General features: G+C 38.7%; 1 protein-coding gene across 7 annotated transcripts in view; it reads left to right on the top strand.

The window, feature by feature from the left end:
• ARHGAP32 (Rho GTPase activating protein 32) overlaps positions 1-22062 on the top strand; it is a 274275-nt gene that overhangs the window by 177067 nt on the left and 75146 nt on the right. For all 7 annotated transcript variants that reach the window (XM_021063135.1, XM_013979563.2, XM_021063134.1 and 4 more), the window contains 4 exons: positions 690-827; positions 3224-3316; positions 4296-4418; positions 6197-6274. In XM_021063135.1, coding sequence (XP_020918794.1) covers positions 3236-3316; positions 4296-4418; positions 6197-6274 — 282 coding nt within the window. In that variant the 5' untranslated portion in view covers positions 690-827; positions 3224-3235. The remainder of the gene's footprint in view (positions 1-689; positions 828-3223; positions 3317-4295; positions 4419-6196; positions 6275-22062) is intronic.

The raw sequence follows: 22062 nt of genomic DNA, 5'->3' as shown, positions 1-22062 counted from the left end.
CTGACAAACCTTGTCTTTGGTGTTGGGAAAGGGAGTGAAGGGAGAGATCAAAGACAGGGAAGTCAGAAATGACACCAGTCCTTACTAAAGCTTGGGCTATAGGAAGTGATAGATTCAAGAGAAGATTCGAAGACAGTATTTAATAAATATGCTCTGAGTGGATTTTCGTTTTCAATGAGCTTGTGAGGTAGGCAAGGAAAGGAAGAAAGACTAAGAAGTGGGGAGACAATAAGTGGTTCTAGATAATATGTGCATATCAAATGCTTATAGTTGAAGGTTTTAATAGTATTGATTTTTAGTTATTTCTAGTCTTAGTCACAGAAGATGTTCATGATAACTAATTAATAACCTGATTTATTTTTCTTTAATTTTTGGTAATAGTCTACCACACCAAATCATGTTATGGCTTTCTGTGGGTTTAAGGTCACAATGCTATCTTCCCATCTAGCAGTTATTATTCCCAAGGAGAGCCAGTGGACTCAGCCAGTGCTACGAAGAGGTTTAGTGGACAGTTCTACCTTATTTTCCATTCTCGACCTAGGGGTTCTGGACTAGAGGGTTTTGGAGTTACTGTCAAGTTAATTAGTAAATATAAAATCTCATGCATAAAATTCATTATGGAATAAAACCTTGCTCATAACCGTTTCCTAATAGAGACAAATTATAGGAGTCTTTTTTCTTACTCATAGGGCAAAAGTTGGATTGTTAAAAGAAGTTATGAAGATTTTCGGGTACTTGATAAACATCTTCATTTATGTATATATGATCGTCGATTCTCCCAGCTCTCAGAGCTTCCCCGGTCTGATGCCCTGAAGGACAGCCCAGAGGTAAGCATTTAGTGCTTTGCAGGAGTAATCACCACATGTAACTTAGCAGGGACATTTCCCCGGTGTACTAAGTGTAATCGTACATCGAGCTCGCATTCCAGATTACTGAAAAAATTAGTAATGCTATCAGAATTAAAAAGGTTCAGTGTATAATTTTATAAGAAAAACTCATACCTTAATGTATAAGTGGGCTATATATGAGCAGATTATTCTTCAAAGAGAATGTAAAATATAGAAGCAAAAATATGGAAAAACATTGCCCTCACTTAATAATAAAAAAGATGCTATTTACTCAGTTTATGGTAGCAGACTGTGTCCATGCACTTAGTTCCACTCCTTCCAAAATTTCTCATAAGACTATAAGAGTTTTTTAATGTAAAAGGGAACAGGTTCTTTATAACATCGGAGAATAAAAAGAACCATCAGGGCGTCCAAAATTTTGAAGAATCTTGGAAAGCAGACAGGATAAGATTTATGGGAGCAGGAAAATATAGCATAAGAAACTTGTACAGGAGGATTGCAGAGGGACAGATAAACCAGGTATCTTTAACTTAAGAACCGAGTAAGCAAAGTAACTGAGAAGAGCAAACAGCCTTCAGAAGCATGATTACTATCCTCAGAAAGTGAGGTAGTCACAGTCATGGACTGAGAACAGATTTTTATAAAAATAAAATAATCAGAGATCTTAGAAATGAACATATATGGTCATTCAAATTAATTTTCATAATAGCAAACCTTTCAGAAAGACCAAATACCATATGATATCACTTATATCTGGAATCTAATATACAGCACAAATGAACCTTTCCACAGAAAAGAAAACCATGGACTTGGAGAATAGACTGTGGTTGCTAAGGGGGAGGCAGAGAGAGTGGGATGGATGGGGAGCTTGGGGTTGATAAATGCAGACTATTGCCTTTGGAATGGATTAGCAATGAGATCCTGCTGTGCAGCACTGAGAACTATGTCTAGTCACTTATGACAGAGCATAATAATGTGAGAAAAAAGAATCTATACATGTATATGTAACTGGATCACCATGCTGTACAGAAGAAAATTGACAGAACACTATAAACCAGCTATAATGGAAAAAAATAAAAATCATTATATATATTAAAAAAAATAGCAAACCTGAATAGTTGGACTGCATACAAATGGACACAGATGAAGATAGAATTAGTGAGCAGGAAGAGCAGGCTTTGTAAGAACACGGCCCCAAAAGGGATAAAAAGTTGTGAGAGAACAGTTAGGAATCACAGAGAATAGATCCAGAAGTCCCTACTCCCTCATGTATAGGAGTTATGGGAGGAGAGAGTAGATGTAAATAACTAAAAATTAATGTAATAAAATTCTCTAATCTAAAAAAAAAGGCCTGCTTTCAGATTAAATGTGTCTATTAAGTGCTTAGTATAATGAGTAAAAAGACACACATTTAGAAACATTGTAGTAAAATTTGAAAATGCCAAATCAGAGGAACCCAAAAAGCATCTAGAGAGCAAAAACCAGATTTTTCTCAAAAGCAAAAGAAATGTATTGGCATTGGAATCCTTGGCAGCCACAATGGATTCTTGAAAACAGTGTGGAATGTCTTCCGAATCCTGAGAGAAAGCTGTCTCAAATCTGGGATTAATTCCCAGGCTATTAAGTAGGTAGGTGGGCAAGGTAGAGACATCAGTCATGTAAGAACTGACACTATGACAAGTTCTCAGGAATGTCTTAAAACCACAGATTTTTTTGGTATCATAGAAAACCTAGAAGTCTCCGTCTCCGTTTCCCTTCTCTGTTGCATTTGTCTTTCTCACACTGTCTTAGAACACGACCACTCCCAGCAGGTGCCAGGTGCTCATCTCTTTTTAAGATAGTGGCCACATTGAGCTGAAATTTTGTATCACATTTCATAATTACTGCAGCAACTCCTGTTAGGCCAGCTCATGTTGGGACCCATCCCTGGACCCATCAGCTGACTTATGGTGTGGGATCCTATATGAACCTGGCTGTCCTGCCACCGTGGAGAGTGTGGGAGACTGCATCAGGCCTTGGAGAAGGAGTAGCAGAAGGAAGCTGGGTATAAAAGCCAGAATGTTTCTGCTACCATTTTATATTTTTCACTACAAAATAGAAAAAGAAGGTAATCAAATTAGAAGCTATGCAATAGTAAGACCCCTGATAATGAGGGGCTAAAAGTTGAAATTCTGTACCAGACAGGAAATTATGTAAGTGCTCGTAGTTTCAGTCCATGAAACTGTTAAGCTTCTGTGAAGATTCCTCTGTAACTATTAAAATGCCTAAAAATCTGCAGATTTCTCCCCCCAGAAATAAGCAATTTATACCAGTTTCTCTGACAAGAGAGTATATTATCTTTATTCTGTTACCACGAATCTTCTCTTTTTCTTTAGTCGGTCTCTCAGATGCTTATGGCTTACCTGTCCCGCCTTTCAGCTATTGCTGGCAACAAGATCAATTGTGGACCTGCCCTTACTTGGATGGAGGTATTAATCTAGTTTACTTTTTTTTTTTTTTCTTTTGTCTCTTTGCCATTTCTTGGGCCACTCTTGCGGCATATGGAGGTTCCCAGGCTAGGGGTCTAATTGGAGCTGTAGCCACTAGCCTACGACAGAGCCACAGCAATGCCAGATCCGAGCCGCGTCTGCAACCTACACCACAGCTCACAGCAATGCCAGATCCTTAACCCACTGAGCAAGGCCAGGGATTGAACCCGTAGCCTCATGGTTCCTAGTCGGATTCGTTAACCACTGTACCACGACGGGAACTCATCCTAGTTTATTACTCTTTATTAAAGTTAATTCTTAATTCTCTTCTTAAAAGTTTAATATTAATTTAATTTTGATAGTCATTGAGTTTTAAGAATTGAATAAATGGAGCTTGTTCTCATCTTTTGGAAGAGAGATGATACATTTTTTCATCTCAAATCTCTCTTTGATAATTCAGGAAGCTAAATTACCTTTTAAAGAGTCCAATTTAAGAATGAGACTTAAAAACAAAAGGAGAAAGAGTCTTGAGTAATAGAGTATCTGGTCAACGTATTAGGTTTTTTTCCTTAATTTACACTGGTGAATTATAATGTCCTCTCCTCTCAGTGGGAATGGGAAGTCCATGAGAAGCAGAAAGAATATATGGGACTTAGAGGCAGGCCAACTTGCTCTGAGATCTTGGTTCTTCAACATTGTTGGCTGAGTGATCTGGGTCAAATTATTTAATCTCTTGTAATTTACGTAACCTCTTTTAGCTTTAGCATCTTCATCTTTAAGTGATGATAATGACGATAAGTATCTTATAGAGTTATGAAGATTAAATGACTGGCCTATAGTAAGTATGCAAGTGGTTTTTTTTTTTTTAAAGATTCGTTGGGTTATGGTTTTTCTAAATCAAATTGAATTCTATAGATACACAGAAAAACTTGAAAGTCTGTGCCTTTAACTGTCTCATAGTACATTTTCTTTGTTACAGATTGATAACAAGGGAAATCACCTGCTAGTTCATGAAGAATCATCCATTAACACACCTGCTGTTGGTGCTGCTCATGTCATCAAGAGGTACACGGCTCGGGCCCCCGATGAACTGACCTTAGAGGTAAGTGCCTAAAGATCCTGTATGTTAGCTCAGTCTCTGCTCCTTTTCTAGCCTCATCTTTTACCTGTTTTAATCATTTCCTTAATTAAAAGCACCAGGCTTTTCTGTGCATCATTGTCTTTCAGCCTGACGTGCCATCTGTTTTTATTTAAGTGACTGTACTGTACTCATCCTAGAAAATTCAGCTGAAATGTCTCCCATTTCTTCTAGGAAGTCTTCTTGATCTCCGTCCCTCGACTCCATGGGAATATATCCCCCCAGAACCTTCAGTGAATGTCATTCTGAACTGCTCTCAACACTTATCATTTAACTACCTTCAATCCTAGTTGTTCTCCTGTTTGCCTCTGAGCTTCCTGAACGCCAGAGCTCTGTCTTTTCTCTTTGTGTTTTTAGCATCTAAAAACAACACCCCGTGACACTTTCTCCTCCTTATTTATTCCTAGGGTAAGGGACAGACCAGAGGAAAAGTGAAATGAACGTTTCTTGCTATCGTGTGTGAAAGGAGGGGACTTAAGTTTCTTCTTTAAATAGTGGCTGATGCGAGACCAGTAAAAATGCCGGAAGTTATTCAATTTAAGAGGAAAAAAGTATACATTTTTACTGTACAGAATTCAAACTGTTTTCAAATGAAATTTTTAGCCTCCCCCAAGGAATCCTTGGTTGTGGAAGATATGATGTCTGTTAGCAAATGCGGCTTTGTGAAGATGACTTTCATGACCTGAAACATTAGTCATGAATATAGAAAGAAAAATTCTTAAAGCAATATCGGGTGCATTATCAGCATGGCTCTGATGTGCTTAAGTTTTAATCACAGATCATCACTTATTTTGATTGATGAATACAGCTTCCTTTATATTATTAAAAACTATTACTGTGATTTTTATATTTGTGGTTTTATAAAAGTTTGTGTAAACTCACTAGTTTGTCTCTAAGAGTGAAGAAAATCAGCTATTGAGTGGGAATGTTATATCGCATTTATTGAAAGAAGTGTAGTCCTCCAATTTTACATTTACTAAGAATAACCTAGTCACTGTAGATGTCTTAGGGCTTTCCTTTGTGATGAAATAAAATGTCAGATGTTTAGCACAATACCTAGCACGTGGTACAGCACTCATTAAATATATTAATAGCAGCTGATATTGTTCTAATATGACTGTTTAATACTGCATTTTATAAGTGAGTCTGACCACTTTTAATAACAGCAGTAATAGTATTTTAATAGAAGTGATGATGGTATGAGCCTAATGTTCAAAAGTCTTATGCTGGGAGTTCCCTTTGTGGCATAGTGGAAACAAATCTGACTGGTATCCATGAGGATGTGGGTTCGATCCCTGGTCTCACTCAGTGGGTCGGGGATCTGGCATTGCCATGAGCTGTGGTGCGGGTTGCAGACGTGGCTTGGATCCCGCATTTCTGGGGCTATGGTGTAGGCTGGCAGCTGTAGCTCTGATTGGATCCCTAGCCTGGGAATCTCCATACACCGAAGGTGTGGCCGCCCCCCCCCCCAAAAAAAATCTTATGCTGTAAATCAGGCTTTCTGAAGTTACTACATGTGTTAGTTAGATCACAATCTTTGCTGCTGAACTTTTTGTTAACCTCTCCTTAGCAATGGTTAATTAAGATTATTAAATTCTTTATAGAAAGAAGTGTTACCAGAAATAATAAACTAGAGAATGAGAGAGTACTTTGCCTTTCTGAGACATTTCAGGTTTAAATTCTAGCAGATAATTGCTTTAAAATTTGACTAAAAATATTTCACTTACAATTTTTTCTCTTAGGTGGGAGACATTGTTTCTGTTATTGACATGCCCCCTAAAGTGTTAAGCACATGGTGGAGAGGCAAGCATGGATTTCAGGTAGGCAACAAAGAATTAAATGTGGTAAACTCAGAGAACGGTTTTTCTTTTAGTAATGTTTCTGTTTATAGCAAGCGCTGGCAGTAGACTTTATCATCAGAAATTTTGTCTGCAGAGATTAAAAAAAATGTAGATGATATTAGACTCAGATTTCCTTTCTAGTTATTATTGTAATTATTTTTATCTCCTCCTTCCCTACATGGTGGTGCCAAGTGTGAACAGAGTCATATACCTTGTGTCCACTTTTAGATATCAGGCCAGTGACTCTGCCATGCTTTTTATAGTGGCTTAAGATCATGAATCACATGTTTACTGTTTAGAATGAAGTCAATTGATCAGTTGTTTTAAGTTTATTATAACAGTGTATGAATTGCAGAATAACAGCAGAACCTAAAGCAGTCCCTTTCTGGAGTTCCATGAAGGCCTAGCGGGTTAAGGATCCGTCATTGTCGCTCCCGTGGCTTGGGTCACTGCCGTGGTGCTAGTTTGATCTCTGGCCAGGGAACTTCTGTATGCCGCTGGCACAGCCAAAAAAATAAATAAATGAAGCATCTCTTTCTTTTTCCTTATATGCCTGAATAATTTGAGACCTGATAATGGAATCTTTTAGACTGACCAGCATTAATTTCCATCAGATAGAAAAGTTTTCTTTTAACTTTTAAAACTATCACTAGAAGAGCATCTAAAAATGCTTTAAAATTGTATCCTTAATATACAACTTGTAGGATTTTGTTGTCTGGTTGTAAAAGTTTTCTTAAAATGGTACCTAGATTAAATGCTCATGCTGTACAGTTGGAAATATTAATAGTGTTTGTATAAATATTTTGAGCTTTACGTGCATATGAAATAAAAGCTGTTATGTTTTTTTTAAATATATTTTATCAAAAAATAATCATACAGTTTAAAACAGGTTAGTATGGTGGGCAAGAGCATGGGTTCTGGTGCTAGGTTGTTTGGGTTTTAATTTTGTGTTACCTCGTGCCAAGTTATTTTTCTTCCCTGTGCCTCAGTTTCCCCACTTGTAAAATGGGGTATATAGGACTTTTCTTAACCTCATAAGATTATTGTGAAGATTAAATGTGTGAGGAGAAAGTATGTAAAGTATCTAGAGCAGGCCTGATGCATATTTTTCACTCAATAAGTGTCGATTTTTAAATGTAAATAATTGTTTTTTTTATTTTACAAATTTTATTTCTCTATCCCTTTAGTTGTTTTAACAGCCATGTATAGCAACTTAATTTGATGATTAAAACCAAAAAAATCGTATCCGTAATGATCCCACAAATGTTCTTGTTTGTATCATTGGGGTCCTTTATCTCTGCTCTGATTTTTTAATTGTTATGAATAATCAGTGCTTTTTATTAAATATAAATCTAAATGGAAAACTAGGGTTATCTCTTGTTGTCAAGGGACCAGTTCTCCATGTTCTTGGAAATGAGCTATAAATGTTAGGGTCCCAAAGATATTCAAAAAGTAAATTTGGCCTTAAAATGACAGTTAATGTGTTAGTCTTCATGTTGCTCTCTTTCTTATAATCTTAGACAAGTCACTTGCTTTCTTTGGGCTTTAGTTTCTCCTTAATTAGAGAGTTCTACTTATAATCCTGTTCGTCCTTCTCAACATTTTAATTCCATTATTGCAAAATAGCTGGTTTTCCCTTCTTTCGTGTAACAAATATTTATTGAGTGTCCACTCTGTACTAGATATAGATTTATCTTCCTGAGTCTTTGATTTAGAACTAAAAATTAGTTTATTCCCCAAATTATTTAATATAAAAACAGGTTTTTAGACTTCAAGGACTGATTTGTAGTTGATGATAGAATGTTTTTTACATAGGCATGCTGGTCTGGGAGAGGCAGTCATATCTGTCTAGATCATATTGGAGTTTGACTATGAGAAGAAGAGTTGACTTGGGAGTGTGGGGACACCCATAAAACCAGGAGCAGGTATTAAATAGCACTATTGGAATTCCCTGGTGGCCTAGTGGTTAAGGATTCAGTGTCACTGCTGTGGTGTGGGTTTCATCACTGGCCCAGGGACTCCCACATGCTTTGGTGTGGCAAAAAAATAAATAAATCTTTTTTTTTTTTTAAAAAAAAGAGGTCTAAAAATATATATATCGCTATCAAAAAAAAAAAAAAAAAGTTACCACTGTGGCTCAGTGGTTATCGAATCTGACTAGGAACCATGAGATTCCTGGTTTGCTCCCTGGCCTCACTCAGTGGGTTAAGGATCCAGTGTTGCCGTGAACTATGGTGTAGGTCAAAGATGCAGCTTGGATCCCACGTTTCTGTGGCTCTGGTGTAGGCTGGCAGCTACAGCTCTGATTAGACCCCTAGCCTGGGAACCTCCATATGCTGTGGGTGCGGCCCTAAAAAGACAAAAAGACCAAAAAAAACAAACAAAAAAAAAATCCCTATCGAAACTTGATTTTATAAAGGAATCGAATACTTGAAGGCGAGCGCACACACAATTCAATCCTTCTTGCTCCCATCTCCAAGTACAGTCAGGTTCTGAGGGTAAAGTGTTCAGCCTAAGGATGGGTTCGGTGAAGGATACAATTGAGCCAGTCCTGGATGGCTAGGAGGGTGGGGCCACCCTTAGGGCTGGCTTAAAGGAATTTCCTGGACTCTCTCCCTTAGACGTGATCCTCAGCCAAGGGCAGGCAGAGCTTAAGGGTGTTGACTGCTGAGAGTTTGAGGGCCTTGGGAGGGAGGAGCCCTGGGAATGTCTGCCTCATGGGTACACTTCCCTGCCCCCACTGAGAAGGGGCGACAAGTCTCCTCACAGGCTGGTACAGGGCCTTCATTCCAGTCATGGCAGAAGGCCCTCTGGGCACTGGCATCATGCCCCGAGGCAGGTCAGGGAGGACCGGGAGGACTTGGCCCCCTCCTCAGGGCCTCTCAGATGAGTGGGAAGCTCAGAGCCCAGCAGGACTCCCTAAGAAATCTAGGAGGAATTCCCGGAGCTGGTGATTTGAAATGCAGAGTCTTGTGCATGTCTTCTGAGGAGAGGATGTCTCGATGATCAAGGAAGACTGGGCAGATGTGGAACAGCCATGTGACTGGTTGGCCACCTTGACTGTCCAGGTCGCACAGATAGACTCTGCACACTGGGCTTAGTCACTGGATCAGAAGACAAGGGGCTGGACTTGGCCTTTGGGTAGTTTGGACAGTGGCCTTCCTGGGAATCAAGACATTTAGAGCTGACCACTGTCAGGAGAGTGAAGGGGAGCAAAGATGTTGGCTGTTGCTTCCCAGGACAGAGGCCATCTCTGCAGTGTGGTGCTCTGACTACTGAAGGAAAATGTTCTGGAAATGCAATGTTGGCATGTAGGCTCCATTTGTCACCACCAGCAGGTCTACTCAACTTGATGTGTTTATGACTTGTTACGTGGACTTCCCTTTTTCTTTTGTCTCAGTCACGTGTGTTCGTTGTCGCCTTTCCAGCCAGCTGTCGGGGCATGACAGGGGACAGGTGGTAGGGTGGAGGCCTTTCCCTTATAGGCTGGAGAACTGACAAGCTGTGCAGTTGCTGTCTTGTGACTTTATTTTAAAAATAACCAATAGACTTTTATCATTCAGTACAAATTTATGAAAGAATTGACCAGATAATACACAGAATTTCATATACTATATTCCCCTCCCACACACACACATAGAGTTTCACATATTAACATCTTGCTTTATAATTCATTGAATAGAGTGCTGATCTTTATTAACCACAAGCTGATTAGCCGAGTATACCTACAGCGTAAACACTGTGTAAGCACTGTTTCTAGAAGAGTGGTCTCAGGAACACATGGGATAGAATTGCACAGATAAGAATACAGAGTGTCAGTATCACTTTCTGCTCCATTATCATGGAAAAAAACATCCTGCTCTTTGTTACAATAAATGAATCCTGTTCATACATTATCATTAACTATAGTCCCTGTTTTCATTGAGGCTCCCTCTTTGTGATGTATATAGTTCTGTGGGTTTTAACAAATGCATAAAGACACGTATCCACCACTTGATACAGCTTCTTATGTATAGAGTAGTTTCGCTGTCCTGAAAATTTACTGTGTTTACCTGTCTGTCCTTCTCTCCTCCTGACCCCTGACAGGCATGGATTGTTTATGGTCGCCATAGTTTTGTCTTTTCCTTCATATCATATAATTGGAATCACAGTCTGTAGCCTTTTCAAAGGCTTCTTTCACTTAGCACTATGCATTTAAGGTTCCTCCATGTCTTTTCATGGCTCTTTTTTTTTTTTTAAACACTGTCTAGTGTTCATTGTTATGCATGTGCCATAATTTTGCATTCACTTATTAAAGTGCATTTTTGTTGCTTCTAGTTTGAGGCATTTATGAATAAAGTTGCTATAATAATCCATATGCAAGTTTTTTTGTGAATATGAGTTTTCAGTGCCTTGGGGGAAATACCAAATACGGTTGCTGTATTAGAATATGTTTAGCTTTGTAAGAAACCACCAAACTGTCTTTTAAAGTGGTCATACTGGAGTTCCCACTGTGGCTTAGTGGGAACGAACCCAGTTGGTATCCATGAGGACACAGGTTTGATCCCTGGCCCTGCTCGGTGGGTTAAGGATTCGGCGCTGCCAGGAGCTGTGGCATAAATTGCCTCGGCTGGGATCTAGCATTGCCATGGCTGTGGTGTAGGCTGGCGGCTGTGGCTCCGATTCTGTCCCCAGCCTGGGAACTTCCATATGCTGCAGATGTGGCCCTAAAACAAACAAACAAACAAACAAACAAAAGTACAAATAAATAAATAAAGTGGTTGTACCATTTTGCCTTCCCACCAGCAACAGCAATGATGCTGCTCTGTACTCTTATCAGCACTTGATAGTTCTCAGGGGTTTTTTTTGTTTTTGTTTTTGTTTTTTTGCCATTCTAATCAGGGTATGATGATATTTATTGCATTGTTGTCTTAATTTGCAAATAAAGTCAATCCAAGGAATAGTATTTTCTAATGTACTTAAGGGTGCTATACTATCTTCATTTTTCTATTACCAGTTATCTCCTACTCTTCCTTCACCACTGAGTCTCAAACTTTACTTGCTGTGTTTATGACATGTTACATGGGGAACATGTTAAAACATAAAATCCTATGACCTAAGCCCCAGATTTTATTTCAGTGGTTGTGGGATAGGCTTAAGACTGCATTTTTATCCATGTGACTCTGGCCCAGGTGATCCTCCGGCCACCCTTCTGGAAACAGTGCCTGCTCTGAGCTGTGGATAAACTCTGCTGATCAGCTGGTGGTTGATAAAGACCAGCCTTTTGCCAAGTTCTAGCCTGTGTATTGTAATAACCTAAACCACAATTTAGCTGTGGGAACAGAAGGATTAGTTCATCCGTGTGTTTAAATTGTACTGTGGCTGTGTTTCTTTTCTTAAACTTCTGGGAGTAGGAAGTGTGAAATTATATTAACCATGGTAATTTGAAATTCTGAAATCTGTTTTTTAATTGTCTTCTAAAGAGTATATAGAATTTTTTTACCTTTGTTTTCTGAGATGTTTTCATCGTATAATGAATGCTTCAGAAAAAAAAAAAAAAGACCCCCCAAAACCAATCCTTTGCTTTTTATTTATTTATTTTTTTTGAAAAAATGGCATCAGCTTTTGTGCCTATCTGTGGACTGTGGTTGGAAATGTGAGGTGAGATGTCTGGAGAGGTTTGTTTTTTTGTTTGTTTGTTTGTTTTTCCTTAGGTAAAAAGCGTAAGACAAACATAAGATGTTAATATCTTTGAGGATTATTTGTTTAGTGCTGTTTTATTTCTCAGAGTTTTATTTGGGAGCTACTAGCATCAGAATGACGTGAGAAGCATGTTAAAACTGGGTATTAATAATCAGACTCTCCAGGGACAGGGGAAGGCATCTGAATTTTGTCAAGTTCCCCAGATGATGATTAAGCTCAAGTTGTGAGAACCACTGACCCACCCTCCCATTGTTTATCCTTTGCACAAATAAAGGCAGAAACTAAACACAGTTTAGTGAGAGTTCTCTCTTAAAACGTATTTGAGATACAGGGAGTCTAATGGGTGAATTACCATTTAGAGATGGACAGATTTCTCTACAGCTCATGTTCTTCTGGTTCTCCATGAGGTGATCAAGGATCAGCTATTTATTTTTCATAGTTACCCCAGAATGTTGTGGGGGTATTTTCATGTACAGATACCAGAGAAGCCTTTCTTGAACAATAAACATTTCCTTAGCCCAGGAGTTTCATGTGGTTCCAAATAAGTTATTTTTCAGAAAAGTGTTCTTTATCTCTAGGAAGGATATTAGGAGACTTTGTCCTTTGTAGTAAGTAGTTTAATAGAGGAAGGCAGTTTACTTGCTTATTTATAGGATGACTATCCTGTTACATATGGAATCGAAAGCTGCACCTATTCATCACTCAGAATTAAATAGAGCGAAATATTTCTTCTCAGCTAAGTAATGGGAAATCATACACTGTAATTTTTCATCTGCAGTGTTACATAATTTCAAGGGAAGAGCGAGTATGTGGTACTACACATACAAGGAATTGGAAACTTCTCGAGTACCCTTATGTGTGCTTGCTAAGTGCTTTCCATTAACCTTTCATTCTCGCACACTGTGAAGAAGGGACTGTTGTTACCTCTCCTGTCAAGAAAACGAATTGAGGAGTCCCCGTCGTGGCGCAGTGGTTAACGAATCCGACTAGGAAGCATGAGGTTGCAGGTTCGATCCCCGCCCTTGCTCAGTGGGTTAAGGATCTGGCGTTGCCGTGAGCTGTGGTGTAGATTGCAGATGCAGCTCGGATCCCGCATTGCTGTGGCTCTGGCGTAGGCCAGCAGCTACAGCTCTGATTCGACCCCTAGCCTGGGAATCTCCATATGCTGCGGGAGCGGCCCGAGAAAAAGCAAAAAGACAAAAAAAAAAAAAGAAAATGAATTGAGTTGTTTAGTGTCAGGGCTCAGGTAGAAACTTGGGCACTCTCAGCAAAGAACAGATCATTGTAGTAATTTAATGAAGTAGTAACACATCACATCTACTTGTCTGCATGTATGAATCACAGTTTTCTGTAGTAGAAAAAGTGATAGTGGATCATCTGATCCTAAACTGTCATTTTAAAGTTACAAAAATCTAGGAACAAAGGAATTTAAATAGATTGTTCTGATTCGCAAAGACAGTAAATTAGTGATACAGCCAGAGCACAAGCCTGGAGGGTTCCAATTTTGTATTTTTTCCCCTCCTAGATCACAAAAGTATGTAAATTTTCTTAAACCATTTTCTTTCTGGAAGTTTCTTGTTGATGTTTTTTGTTTTCTTATTGTTGCTGTTAGTAACTGTCACTGATGGTTAGGGAGAAATTAGTTTCTAGATAGCCTTTGTTAATTTATGACATCAGAATATGTCCCACAAATGATGTTTAAACATTCAGTTTCATGGAAATTATTGACAAAGTAGCTTAGAGCAGTACTTCTTAACCTAATCAAGCCCTTGGAACTTGCTATGATAAATATTTTCTAAAATCTGTTTTTTGGGGTTTTTTTTTTTTTTGACTTTTTAGGGTCCCACTTGTGGCATATGGAGATTCCTAGGCTAGGGGTTTAATCGGAACCACAGCTGCCAGCCTACGCCACAGCCACAGCAATGCAGGATCCGAGCCACATTTGCAACCTACACCACAGCTCATGGTAATGCTGGATCTTTAGCCCACTGAGCAAGGCCAGGGATCGAACCTGCAACCTCATGGTTCCTAGTTGGATTCGTTTCCGCTGCACCATGATGGGAACGCCTCTAAAATTTGATGATTCCGAAATTAAATTTGCAAATGGTAGGACAACCTACAAATACAGTTTCAAAAAGCTCAGTATAATTTTTTATATAATATAAAGGACAAATAAAGGAAAATAATTTCTGTATTTAAAATACACAATGTATATTTAAAATATTGGGACAGCTGCAGGAAAGTCTTGTTACTCTAAATGTAGTCCATAGACCACTAGCATGAACACCAGTCAGAAAATATAATAAAGCCCATTTGTAATAGAATCCAAACTATGAAGTACCTAGGGATATATCTGAAAAAAAGATACAAACGATCTGTGTATGGAAAACTACAAAGCATGTCTGAGAGAAATTAAAGACTCTCCCCCCACCAAAAAATGAGGGATATATACCCTGTGTATGGATTGGAAGTCTTTATATTTGTAAGATGTCATGTCTCCTCAAAATTGATCCCAGTCAAAATTTCAGCAAACTTTTTTGTAGAAATGATAAGCAGACTACACAAGTTCATATGGAAATGCAAAGGACCTTGAAAAGAACACAGCCAAAACAAATTTGAAAAAGAAGAACAGAGTTAGAGAACTAACACCGATTGATTTGAAGTCTGCACTATAAATCTGCAACACCCAGAGAGTGTGGCGTTTGGAGAAAGAGAGACAGGTATATCCAGAGAACAGAATAGTCCAGGAAGAGAACTGCACATACCCGGGCCACTCATTTTTCAGCAGAGGTTCAAAGTCAGTTCAGTGAAGAAAACATGGTCTATTTTACAAATGGTGCTGGAACAGTTGGATATCCATATGCCTCCAGAAATCCTTCGATTTATTTCTTGTACCGTTTGCAAAAATTAACTGAAAATGGATCATGTACCCAAATGTAAAACTTCTAGAAGAAAACATAGGAGAAACTTTTGTGAGTTTGAATTAAGCAAAGATTTCTTAGATGCAATCATCAAAAGAACAGTTTATAAAATAATATATTGAATTTAATCCAAATTTAACACTTCTGCTCTTTGAAAGACATTGCTCGTAAGAGAATAAAAAGATACAAGACAGACTCTGAAAAATATTTGCAATGACTATATTTGATAAAGGACTTGTAGCCAGAATGTATAAAGAACTCTCAAAACTCAACAAGAAAACATAACTCAATTTTAAAATAGTAGAGGTTGGAATTCCACTCTGGTGCAGCTGGTTAAGGATCTGGCATTCTCAGGCTCTGGTGGCTGCTGTGGCACAGGTTCGATCCCTGGCATGGAAACTTCCACATACTACGGGAATGGCAAAAAAAAAGAAGAGTGGTTGCAAAGATTGAAACAGACACTTCACTGAAAATATATATGGCATATAAACACATAAAGAAGTGCTCAACATCAGTAATCATTAGAGAAATGCAAATTAAAATGAAGGTGAAATATTGCTGCATGTTTTTCAGAATGCGAGGGTGTGAAGGAATTAGAACACTGACACAGCACAGGGGCAAATATAAGATGCTACAACCAGTTTGACAGTTTGTCAGTTTCCTAAATATATACCGACGACATGATCCAGCCATTCCACTCTTAGGTGTTTATCCAAGAGAACAGAAGGCCTGTGTTCATTTGGAAACTCACACATGACTGTTCATTGCAACCTTACGTTTAGTGGCCCCCAAAGCTGGAAACGACACAGACTGCTCATCAGCAGAAGATTAATGGATAAACAAGTGGTGGTGTCTGTACCATAGAGTGTTAGTCAGGCACAGAAAGAAATGAATTATTAATAAAACAGCAACATGCATGATTCTCAAAATAGTTATGCTGAATGAAGGAAAACAGACAATATAAGAGTGCATTCTGTATGACTCTCTTCTATAAAATTATAGGAAATGCAAAGTAATGGGTTAGTGGTTGTCCAGTGAGCAGGGATAGGGGCTGGCAGGGAGAGAAAGAGATTCCAAAGAAATACAAGGAAATTTGGGAGTTTGAGAAATGTATTCATAACTTCCAGTGTGGTTACAGTTTTGCAGGTCTCAGAATTTATCAAAATGCACATTTTAAATATGCACAGTTTATTGTTTGTCAGTTACACCTCAGTAAAAATGAGAAAAGACTTCAGAAGCATCTGACTTAACTTTTTGTGTATCTAATCCCATTGTTAGTTTCTGTCTTTTCTGCTCTATACCCTTCTTTCTTCTTCATGCCATTTCTGCATACCATAGGTTTTTATTTTCTCTCTTAGTCTGTGTTGCAAGTTCCTAAAGTGGTCTTCTGCTACTTGACTTCCCTCTTCCTTCTACTCTGAAAAGAGCTCACTGCTACTGGTGTTTTCTTATTAAAACGTCCTGGTTCCTGTCCCTCTTCACAGAAAGAGAAGGAAAACTTCAAACCATCATGATATTTAAGACTATCCATGGTCTTTGACCCCATTCTACTTTTCCAGTCTTACTTTCCATTCCTCTAGTTTATAAACTCAGTATACCAGCTAAATTTAACTGTCCATTTCCCCCATTGCACAAGTTACTCTTTTCATCCGTGTGCCCTTCTGCTTAGAATGCCTTCTCCAACCTCTTCTTACTCCTTCTAGGAAGGAACAGGAACCAAAGTAATTAAAATTTTAAAGCAGTAAGTATTTTATTTAGTATAGTATAGTATAGTAATTTAAAGTAATTTATAGTATAGTAATTTAAAGTAATTTAAATTTAAAAATTTTGTCTTATTTGATTGTTCATTGAGCTAACTGGAAACAGAACTTCTGTTTCATTTGTTGGTTACTTTCTATACTGTAAGCAGTGACACTCAGCATGTAATATGATGCTCAGTGCTATCATTCCGTATGCCTTTTCAGTTCCTGCTGTCACCCACTTCTTGCCTTTACTTGCCTTCCTATCCAGGTTAGATTTTAAGTTGTTATATTTACTTATGACAAGTCTGTTCCTAAACCCTTCACCTGTTTTCTTCTCTTACGTCACTAGTGGTCTCTGGCTTGATGCAAACTTTGATACTTTATTACTCCTCTTACTTAAACTCTCATCAGTATTTGATTTCTCTTCTGACACTTTCTTCTCTCAATCAAGAGATGTACACTTAGGAGTTCCGGTCATGGCTCAGTGGTTAACGAATCTGACCAGGAACCACAAGGTTGCAGGTTCGATCCCTGGCCTTGCTCAGTGGGTTAAGGATCGGGCATTGCCATGAGCTGTGATGTCTCGGCTCGGATCCCACGTTGCTGTGGCTCTGGTGTAGGCCGCAGCCACAGCTCCGATTGGACCCCTAGCCTGGGAACCTCCATATGCCATGAGTGCAGCCCTACAAAAAAGGCAAAAAGACCAAAAAAAAAAAAAAAAAAAAAACAAAAAAGAGAGAGAGAGCGAGAGAGAGAGATGTACACTTAGCCTCCTCTCTTTTCACTCTTCTCTTATAGTGTGGCCTCCTCCACTAGACCTCAGAGTCTGAGGTTGGAATCCTTTCTTATCCTATATTCTTTGTCCTAGACTTTCTTGTTCACTCCCTCAGTTTCAATACCACATATATGCTGAACTCCCAAATTTATATCTTGATCTCTGACCTTGTTTCTGAGTTTCAAACCTGTATATCCTCCTGTAAAAGTAATATTTTTTTAAAGTAGAAATTAGGAAGCTGGCAGTTAAGGTCTAGAAAACAGTATAAATAAGACAAAGAAGCCAGAAGCAGTGTGGTTTAGGGGAGTGAAGAGAGAAGATGACATAAACATGACTATCTCCAAGAACCCAGTGCAAGAATTATTAGGCCCACACATAAATGGAAACAGGATCTGGGAAGTAAAGAACTGAAGGACTTTGCTTTCAGTTTTTGCTTCTTTCATTGCAGTATCAGATGCTGCCTTTTTGTCTCATCCTCCTTTTTCTTATTTTGAAAATATTTCCTAGTTCTAGCAACTCAGTAGAGATAAAGATCCAGACTTAGTTCCAAAATCTTAGGAGACGGACTGATTAACTTGTTAACATGTGGTTTGATGAACTGTACTGGGATGATGTTGGCCGGGGGTGTGGAAGTCAGACTAGACCGGGACCTTGAAGACGAGTGGATTCTCTAGAAGCAAGGTTGGGGAGTGGGCAGAAAATAGCTGGTGTTTCTAGGTGAAGACCATGAATTTGTATTGGTTCTACTCTCCTCAGTGATGGGAGTTTCTGAGACTAGCAGGTAGAGAAGTATGTTGATTTAGGTTGGGACTTTGCTAGAGTGATGTGCCAGAAGGTTAATATTGCAGAGAAATAAAGGACATTGCTATTTTTAAAAAGCTTAAATGATCCTTCGTAGGGTACATACTAGGAGGTCAGAAGGGAGTGGATACCCTTGGCAGAAGCCATAGGAAGGAAAGGAGGCAGCGTCTCTGAATTTGAACTTCACTTGTCACGGAGTACGAAAAGTATATATCTGGGAAGATGGAAAGTTGTGGTCAGAAAATGAAAAAAATTGGAAACTCTCTGGAACCAAATAGTTCCAGTTATTTAAAAACCTGTGATGTGTCTTAGAACAGTACTCTACTAAGCTTAATAAAAGCAATATTTTATGCTAACTTCCCTAAAGTTTCATGTGCCATAAATTAAATGAATAAACCATTAGAAGAGGGGATTTTCCTGCAAGTCAGTGATGAGCACATTGTTTTTATGTTGAAATTCCTTTTTTTTTTTTTTTTTTTGTCTTTTTGCCATTTCTTGGGCCGCTCCCATGGCATATGGAGGTTCCCAAGCTAGGGGTCGAGTCGGAGCTGTAGTTGCTGGCCTACGCCAAAGCCACAGCAATGCCAGATCCGGGCCGCGTCTGCAACCTACACCACAGTTCATGGCAATGCCGGATCCTCAACCCACTGAGCAAGGCCAAGGATCGAACCCACAACCTCATTGTTCCTAGCCATGACGGGAACTCTGAAATTCCTTTTTAGGTTTTGATTGGTTGCCTCAGAGAGACATAGTTAGGGTTAGGTCCCATCGTTAAGCAATGGTATCTTTCCATTCCCACTGTTAACAAAGCTCTAGGCTCACTTTATGGCATTCATTTCTTATCTAAAATTCTCTCTCAGTTATAACAAAATATTTTTTCAGTAGCTTCACTCTTGCAACCAAACCTGACTTCCTCATAGTTCGAGCGTATCCTTAAGGTAGAGGAGAATCAGAAGAATCAGATTGCAGTCGGCTCCCTCTCCCTCTCACCTTTTTCTCTTAGTCAGAGTGAGCCATTCACTTGTCAGGCTATGGGAAACGTGTTCCCAGGAGCTGTTAGAAGCAGGACAGAAACACCAGGCCAAGTATATAGCTACAAATTAGTGGTGAGCTGGAGCCAGGTGGAAAATTTTTAGGAATTTTGTGGTGTACTTGTTAAACACAGCCAGTGTTAAAATTAAAGCATATAACTTTACAATTAAGTGAATTGTATTGAAAACAAAGGTAATAAATACTTAACAGCTTTTGGGCAATTATTTTTACTATATTTAACAGTTATCTATGCTCCTGAGGTTATTTCCATCTAGCGTTCTATAGGGGATAAATACTACCTAAGAGGCTATGCTGCATCTCTTTTCAACTCTGTATTTAGTGGAGACACATTGATATCTTGAAACCAGCCGTGGTGGCTGTGTTTATACCACAGCCACTGGTAAATCCTATAAATCAGGACTTTCCCCCTAAAGGGCCAGTTTTTCAACATTTACCAGCACACCATGGGATAGAACAGGATCTCTGGCTTCTTCTCACTTTACCTCAGAGATTTGAGGGAAAACTACCAAATTGAAGGCTCTCTCTCCCTCCTTTAAACCCATCCCTACTCATTTCCAGCCTTATCTTTTTCTTTCGTTATTATATTTTTATCATCTACTCCTCTACCCTGATGGACCCTAGAGGCTCATCTTTTCTTTTCTTGCCATCTTCTTCCTGGGGGAGAAGCTCATTTTGACTCCTGCCAATATTACTGAATTCCCTTCACCCTTCCCAGCCATTCAAATAAGAACTTTAGAAAATGCCACTGCTACAGGAAGAAGAATACATGAAAAAGAATGACATATTTTGTAGATCATATTGTCAGAGTTCCAGTCACTTTTAACACTGGACATTTTGAGTTCATTAGAATTATTTATACGTGGTGAAATTCTGGCTTAAGCATGCATCAGAAAAGTATAAATACTCAACTATACTTTTAGGGTTAGTTACATTGTGTGTATATTTTCAACAGAACACAGTTTCACTTTTTATGATGGAAATTTTAAAATAGGAAAATAGAATCTATTTGCTTTTCGCAGATGTACAGAATTAACTCTTAAGTAAAACTGTTAACTTTTATTTAGAAGAGTTACAGTCAGGAGTGCTTTTGGCTTCAAGAAATAAAAATGAACAGAAAAGGTAACATTGCTGCAGTTGAGCCAGCAGCTTACTCATGCAAGGCAGACTTCCCTAAGATCCTCTTGGCCTTTCTTTAAAGTCAAATGATGGCTCCTGCAGATTCACTTCTCACACCTGCACACATAGCAGAAGGAGAAGAGAATAATAACAGGAGAGCTGTTTCACAGGTGCTTTGGCTACACCTGTGTGCGAGAAGTCTGGGAAACGAAATATTTAGTTTAGCTAATATTTAGTAGTATTGCCCTTTATCATAAAAGGAGAGTGAGCAGGGATTGGAACGAGGCATTAGATAAACCTACTGTGGACCTCTACATGGTACACAATGGCATTTCTCCCATATACCTAAACCTAATGCACTGAGACATTTATTTATATATTTATTTATTTCTTGAGCTGCACCCATGGCGTATGGAAGTTCCCAGGCTAGGGGTTGAATCTGAGCTGCAGCTGCCGGCCTACGCCACAGCCACAGCAATGCCAGATCGGAGCCTCGTCTGCAACCTACACCACAGCTCATGGCAATGCTGGATCCCTAACTGAGCAAGTCCAGGGATCAAACCCACATCCTCATGGATACTAGTTGGGTTTTTACCGTTGAGCCACGATGGGAACTCCTACACTGAGACAAATTTAAAAGGTACACGTGGAACCAGTGTGTATGATAAAGTTCCCCAAAGAAGATCATTTTAAGCTTTGTGAATAAGTGATGGAAAACTAGTTATATTTGCAGACAGATCCTTGAGTTTAGAAGTAGGCGAGGCGTTTTCATACAGATTGTTGAGTTAGCTTATGTTGTCTCTGTTTTTACAGATTAGGAAACAGAGGTTAAGCAGTTTACTCCAGATCACAGAGCCTAGGAAAAGGGCGGGGCCAAGTTTAACACCTGGCCTTTTCTCTAGAGCAAATTGCAGAAGATGTTTATAAATTGAAATGAATTCGAACTCTAATGAATTGTAAAAGAATTAGAATTTCCAAAGAATTCTTTGGAAAGAATGGTATTTGATAGTGAGGAAACATAAGTCCATCCATGCAAAAGGTGTTAGGTATTATATGTCATATCCATGCAAGGAAACTGGAGCCCTTCACATCTTCTGATGGCCTATACACTGGGATAATAAATAATAGATAATGTTTCACAAGTGATTACTTATGCATTTTGATTATAACTGATCCATTTAATTCTTATAACAGCCCATTATGAGTCAGGTACTATATTATTATGTTTAGATGAAGAAACTGAAACATAGAGGCTAAGTTGAAACCCAGCCAAGTAGGTGGCAGACTTGGAAGAGAATCCAGACACTCCTATTCTTGAGGCTACACGTAACCCTAACTTGTTCTCTCAACATAACTGATCTATGTAAGAGAGAAGGAGAAAGGTTTTTCCAGTTGATTCTTATTTGGTTCTATCCAACCTTGGAAGAATTTCTACTTGTTAGAAATTAATTAAATAGGAAGTTGAGTAAAATATGGTATAAAATTTTACCAATAAAACAAGTATTTTAGAACCTTGTTTTGGAAGGCAGTGTATGTAGGACTTTGACCCAGATTCAGATCTTTCAGACAAAACTGATGATTTGTTAATAGCCCCCTTTCAGCTCATTATAACTAGTTACATTTTCATAATTTTAAGAACTACTATAGAATATTGATTGAATTGAAGTAAGAGGAGTT

The sequence above is a fragment of the Sus scrofa genome, chromosome 9 (assembly GCF_000003025.6).
Source record: "Sus scrofa isolate TJ Tabasco breed Duroc chromosome 9, Sscrofa11.1, whole genome shotgun sequence".
NCBI lineage: Eukaryota > Metazoa > Chordata > Mammalia > Artiodactyla > Suidae > Sus > Sus scrofa.
Note: the sequence above shows the minus strand (reverse complement) of the source record. Positions and strands in the feature narration are given on the sequence as shown.